This window comes from Oryctolagus cuniculus, chromosome 11 (genome assembly GCF_964237555.1).
Source record: "Oryctolagus cuniculus chromosome 11, mOryCun1.1, whole genome shotgun sequence".
Lineage (NCBI taxonomy): Eukaryota > Metazoa > Chordata > Mammalia > Lagomorpha > Leporidae > Oryctolagus > Oryctolagus cuniculus.
This window is the reverse complement of record NC_091442.1, coordinates 3790485-3796484: the sequence shown is the minus strand read 5'-3', so window position 1 is coordinate 3796484 and position 6000 is coordinate 3790485. Positions and strand designations below refer to the sequence as shown.

General features: G+C 62.9%; 1 protein-coding gene across 1 annotated transcript in view; it reads left to right on the top strand.

Annotated features, from left to right (window-relative positions):
* Positions 1–480: 480 nt before the first annotated feature.
* The window catches only part of VAPB (VAMP associated protein B and C), a 47296-nt gene continuing 41776 nt past the window's right edge, over positions 481–6000 (top strand). The window contains exon 1 of the mRNA XM_070051394.1: positions 481–763. Coding sequence (XP_069907495.1) covers positions 706–763 — 58 coding nt within the window. The 5' untranslated portion in view covers positions 481–705. The remainder of the gene's footprint in view (positions 764–6000) is intronic.

Sequence of the window (6000 nt, the reverse complement as noted above, 5' to 3'; positions counted from 1 at the left end):
GAAAAGCACCCGGTAGAGCGGCGGAAAACGAGCGGGCAGTAGCTGGCAGTTGGTTGTACCTCGCCCGGACCGCGCACTTTCTAACAAGTTCCTCCCCCAGTGTTCACAACCTCGGCGCCTGGCACCGCGGGAGCCAAGTGCAAGTGTGCATTAACTGTCCCCGTCCCGCTGGTGGTCGCCACGGCCGGCCCCCAGCGGGCCGTCCACCCGCAGCCTCGGCCCTGGACTGCCGGCCCTGCAGGGCACCCTCCGACCCCGCCCCCGAGCGCCGCCAAGCCCCGCCCCCCGAGGCAGCCCCGCCCCGCGCCGGTGCCGCGCCTGCGCGCCGGCCGCCCCCCCCCCCGCGGGCCTCCGCGCGCGCAGCCTCTGGCCCCGCCCCCCGGAGCCGGCGCAGGGCGCAGCTTCCCGCGGCCCGAGCCAGCCAGCCGGCCGGGTGCGTGCGTGCGTGCGTGCGTCGCGGCGTGCGTGCGTGCGTGCGTGCCGTGAGCTCGCCGGGCACCGCGGCCTCGCCCTCGCCCTCCGCCCCTGCGCCCGCAGCGCGTCGGCCGCCCCCGCCCCGCCCGCCGCCCCCCGCCGCGCCCGGCCCGCGCCCCCGCCGCGCCCCCGCCGCGCCCCGCTCTGTCGCTCTCCCGGGGGGCGCGGCCTTGGCGCTCGCGGCGCAGGTGACCTCTCGGGTCTGCTGGCCGGAGGTGCCCGCCGACGACCATGGCGAAGGTGGAGCAGGTCTTGAGCCTCGAGCCGCAGCACGAGCTCAAATTCCGAGGTAAGCCCGAGGCCGCCGCCGCCCCGCGCGCGCCTCCGCCCCGACGGCGCCGCTGCGGGGCCCGGCCGGCCGGCGGGGGCCTTCGAGGCCCTGGCCGAGGCCCGGGGCTGCGCCGGCCGGGAAGGGGCCGCGGTGCGCGGCGCCAGCCTGGCCCCTGCTGCCCGGCCCGCTGCGGACAGCCGCGGGGGCCAGGCCGAGAGGACCGGGCCTCGCCAGGCGCGGCCGACGTCCAGCACGTGCCCGACGGCGCGGTGCAGGCCCTCCTGTCCCCAGGACAGCCTGGCGCTGGGCACCAGGAAGCCGCGAGCCACACCTCCCCCGTGGGAGGCTCCCGCGCGGGCCGCTCCGCTGTCACGCGTTCGTGTCCGTGTCCCGGGACCTTGTCTGACTTGGCGTTCCCGCCCAGCGCACGTCCTGGGCGTGGGTGGACAAGACGGACGAGGCCTCCGCCCTCGGAGCGCTCCCCGGCCGCCGCAGGACACCGGATCCCGGGAGGAAGTGGCGCTGGCCGACTGGACAGGTCGGCGTGGCCCGGCCAGCAGCGGGGGCTCCGTCAGGCGTCTGCGCGGGGCTGGCCGCGGGCACCGGCTTCTGTGGCCTGCGGTGCCCAGTTGGCAGACGGGGCACGTGGACCCCCGCTTCGGAGCGCGCACTGCCCGTTGTGCTGCCCGACCCCTGGGCCTCGTCCGGAACTGTGGCTGCTGGAGTCCCGGTGGAGCGTGGAGTGACCCCGAGGTGGGAGCCCGCGGCGGCCTCGCGCCTTCGGTGGGAACCCAGCAGAGGCCACGGGGACCCTCGCCCCGCGGCCTGCGGCTGCGCCTGCGCATAGGGCAGACGTTTAGGGGAAGCCACGCTTTCCAGTTGCGATTTTTTTTTTCCTGGGAGTGAGTGAACTGCAGCTCCCAGTCAGCCAGCGCCGCTGCCGCGCGTGTTTCTGCACGCGTGGGGTGTGCGGGGTCCGGCTCCGTGTGCGTGCGCGCTGCCTTCGTTCGGTGCGTCTGGGCACGGGTGAGGCAGGCCAGGCAAAGCCGTGACTCGGGTGCGCCCGAGATAACGTTTAGACTCGACCTTGTCGTCACCCGACGTTGGGTCCCTCCGGGAGAGCGGCGTGTGGCTCGACCTGGTGAAGGGGCCTCGGGACGGGCGTCCAGGGAGCCGACGCGGACGCGACGAGCTGTCTGCAGTGCTCCGGATAGCTGGCCTGTGCGCCCCTGGGAGTTGGCGCCTCCGCGCCTGCGGTCCACGGACGTTTCCCGAGTGCCTGTCCCACGCCAGAGGAAGCAGGACGGCCCCACTCGCTGCCTCCAGCGCTTGAAGTCAGGAGGCGGTGGTGGTGCGGCCATGCGAGGTGGTGCCGGGTGCCCCGGGCGATGCGAGGTGGTGCCGGGTGCTCCGGGCCATGCGAGGTGGTGCCGGGTGCTCCGGGACCGGGCCGTCCGAGCTGCGCTGCGCGGGCGCAGTGGAGGCAGGCGGGACGTGGGGGCCCTCCCGCGGGGCAGGGGTGCCGAGTCAGCTGGTTTCCTGGGACACGGCGGCGTTCCCACGACGGCGGCAGAGGACACCTGTCAGGGTTGCAGGACGACGTGCACACAGGGTGGTAGTGGACAGGAGGTGCCGCTGCTGTCCAGGGGGAGGCGACTCCCCCCACCCCCGGCCCTGGTGCTGTGTCCTCCTGTGTGACGTCACGGAGAAGGGCCCTGGTGCAGAGAACTCCAGTTTCTGTCCCGGTTCCTCACGTGAAGATGCGTGAGCTCGGGCTGACCAGGTCACTTCCAGCGCCTGGTGCCACTGGTGACTTACGGGGTGACACTCGAGGCGGCCCTGTCTCCTGTGGAAGTTTGGAGGGAGTCGCGGTAGAGGTGTTACCCTGCTCGCAAAGTGCGTGGTTCTGTACGGTGGTCAGCGGTTGTATATTACAACCCTGGAGGTGGTGGGCGGTGGCTGAATAATACTCTATGGAGGTCAGAGGTCAGCGGCTGTATATTACCGTGTGGAGGTCAGTGGTCAGCGGTTGTATATTACCGTGTGGAGTTCAGAGGTCAGTGGCTGTATAGTATTCTATGGAGGGGGTGGTCAGTGGCTGTATGATACTGTGGAGGTCAGTGGTCAGCGATTGGATAATACTTTATGGAGGTCAGAGGTCAGCGGTTGTATATTACCGTGTGGAGGTCAGTGGTCAGTGATTGTATTATACTCTGTGGAGGTCAGAGGTCAGTGGCTGTATAGTACTCTATGGAGGTGGTGGTCAGAGGCTGTATAGTACTCTATGGAGGTTGATGGTCAGTTGTGTAATACTCTATGGAGGTCAGAGGTCAGTGGCTGTATAATATCTATGGAGGTCAGAGGTCAGTGGCTGTATAGTACTCTATGGAGGTGGTGGTCAGCAGCTGTATGATACTCGGGAGGTCAGAGGTCAGTGGCTACATGATACTGTGGAGGTCAGAGGTCAGCAGCTGTGGAATACCCTATGGAGGTGGTGGTCGTGTTGTACCGTATGGAGTACTGGAAGCACAGGGCTGTAGAGAGTGCCAAATGCCCAGTGCCCTGTGCAGGTTGGCAGGTGTGCGGTGCTGTACGGAGGACTGAGTGCAGGGCTGTACATTTTTGTAAAGTACTGCAGCGAGTACTGAGTGCACAGTGCTGTGGAAGTGGTTAGGTGGCACAGTACTGTTTACAGCACTGAGTACAGAGTGCTGTGCAGAGTGGTGGTTGTAGACAGCTGGTTTCTCACTTCCACTGTTCTACCTGGAAGGCGTGGCAGCGGACGGTGATCTCTGTGGCCATGGGCTGACTGATGTCACGGTGGCCAAAGTCACTGGATGCTTTTGCCAGGAAAGTGGCTGAGAGAAGGTGTGGGGTCCGCCTGCTGAGCCTGTTAGCCTGTGCCTTGAGAAGAGGCGTCTGGTGCATGTGTGAACCACGTCGTGGGCCTTTTGTTTGTTGGGTTGTTGTTTTAAACTGAACACCAGGACGATAAAGTTAGAATAAAGACTCAGTGCCTGGGGCGGACCCTGAAGCGTAGTGGGTAAAGTTGCCACCTGCAGTGCCAGCATCCCGTATGGGCACCGGTTCGAGTCCCAGCTGCTCCTCTTCCGATCCAGCTCTCTGCTATGGCCTGGGAAAGCAGTAGAAGATGCCCCAAGTCCTTGGGCCCCTGCACCCACATGGGAGACCTGGAAGAAGCTCCTGGCTCCTGGCTTCAGATCGGTGCAGCTCCAGCTGTTGCTGCCAACTGGGGAGTGAACCAGCGGATGGAAGACCCCTCTCCCTCTCCCTCTCCCTCTCCCCCTCCCCCTCCCCGTCCCCGTTTCCGTCTCTCTCTGTGTAACTCTGACTTTCAAATAAATAAATAAATCTTTAAAAAAAAAAAAAAAAAGGACTCAGTGCCCTAGCCTGCTGTGTGGATAGAGCATTCGTTTCAAGGTGAGAAGTGGCACCTCTAACGGGCCCCTTGCAGGCTACTCGAGGTGACAGTTCTGAACTCTGGCCCTTCACCCGGATGGATCCAGCCTCTTCTTTGCCCCCCCCCCCCATGTTTATTTTCTTTTTCTTTTTTTCTTTTTTTTATTTTTTGACAGGCAGAGTGGACAGTGAGAGAGAGAGACAGAGAGAAAGGTCTTCCTTTTGCCATTGGTTCACTCTCCAATGGCCGTTGCGGCCGGCGCACCGCGCTGATCCGAAGCCAGGAGCCAGGTGCTTCTCCTGGTCTCCCATGGGGTGCAGGGCCCAAGCACTTGGGCCATCCTCCACTGCACTCCCGGGCCACAGCAGAGAGCTGGCCTGGAAGAGGGGCAACCGGGACAGAATCCGGCGTCCCGACCAGGACTAGAACCCGGTGTGCCGGCGCCACAAGGCGGAGGATTAGCCTAGTGAGCCGCGGCGCTGGCATGTTTATTTTCACTTACTTGAAAGCAGAGCGACAGACAGATCGTCGAGCAGATCTGGTTGAGCCCCAGATGTCTGCAGCAGCCAGCACTGGAACACCTGCTTGGGATGTCTGATTGCAGGCAGCGGCTTTCCTCGCTGTGCTACAGGCCAGCCCCGAATCCAGCGCACAGGCTGACTTTGCTCAAGAAAGTGATATTTTTTAAAGGTTTACTTCCAAAGAATACTTTTTAATTTTAAAGGTTTTATTTATTTATTCGAGAGTAGAGTTAGAGAGAGAGAGAAGGCAAGACAGAAAGGTCTTCCATCCGCTGGTTCGCTCCCCAGATGGCCGCAACAGCCTGAGCTGGGCCGATCTGAAGCCAGGAGCTTCTTCGGGGTCTCCCACGTGGGTGCAGGGGCGCAAGGACTTGGGCCATTTTCTGCTGCTTTCCCAGGCCATAGCAGAGAGCTGGATCGAAAGTGGAGCAGCCGGGACTTGAACCGGCACTCGTATGGGATGCTGGCGCCTCAGGTGAAGCTTAGCCTACTGCGCCACAACGCTGGCCCCAGATAGTGGTAAGTCAACTGCCTGTCGTTCATCTTCTAAGTGAAGCCTAAGCTGAGGGTGTGGGGTTGTCTACCATCACATTCTGAGGGTAGGGGGTTGTCTACTGTCACATTCTGAGGGTGTGGGGTTGTCTGCCATCACATTCTGAGGGTGTGGGGTTGTCAACCGTCACATTCTGAGGGTGTGGGGTTGTCTGCCATCATATTCTGAGGGTGTGGGGTTGTCAACCGTCACATTCTGAGGGTGTGGGGTTGTCTGCCGTCACATTCTGAGGGTAGGGGGTTGTCTGCCGTCACATTCTGGGGGTAGGGGGTTGTCAACCGTCACATTCTGAGGATGTGGGGTTGTCTACCATCACATTCTGAGGGTGTGGGGTTGTCTGCCGTCACATTCTTTCGGACACTGGGAATTTGTGTGCTTAAATTTAAGGCTGTCCCGTAAGATAGGAGAACACAGATTTACGTGACCTTGAAGATCAGTGTGCTGCATTGCTGATGCAGGAGAAAGGGGAGACCTGGCGGCTGCGTGAGGCTGGCCCTGCTCCGTGGTTGCTCCATCAGACACGCGAAACCCTCCACACCAGTGGGAGCTCCTTCAGGCAGGAGAAGTTTCTGGAAACCTGTGGCGTGTGTGTCAGTGTGGTTGTCCACTGGTGCTGTGTTCTAGCTCTCAGGCCTTCCAGGGCGTGATCCTTTCTGTCTGTCTCCTGCCTGGGCCCCCACGTGTTCGTCTCACAGAGAGCTTGGGGAAGGAGTCACCAGGCGTTTGACGTGTCTCCTCCACCTCCCCTTCAGTCAGGGTC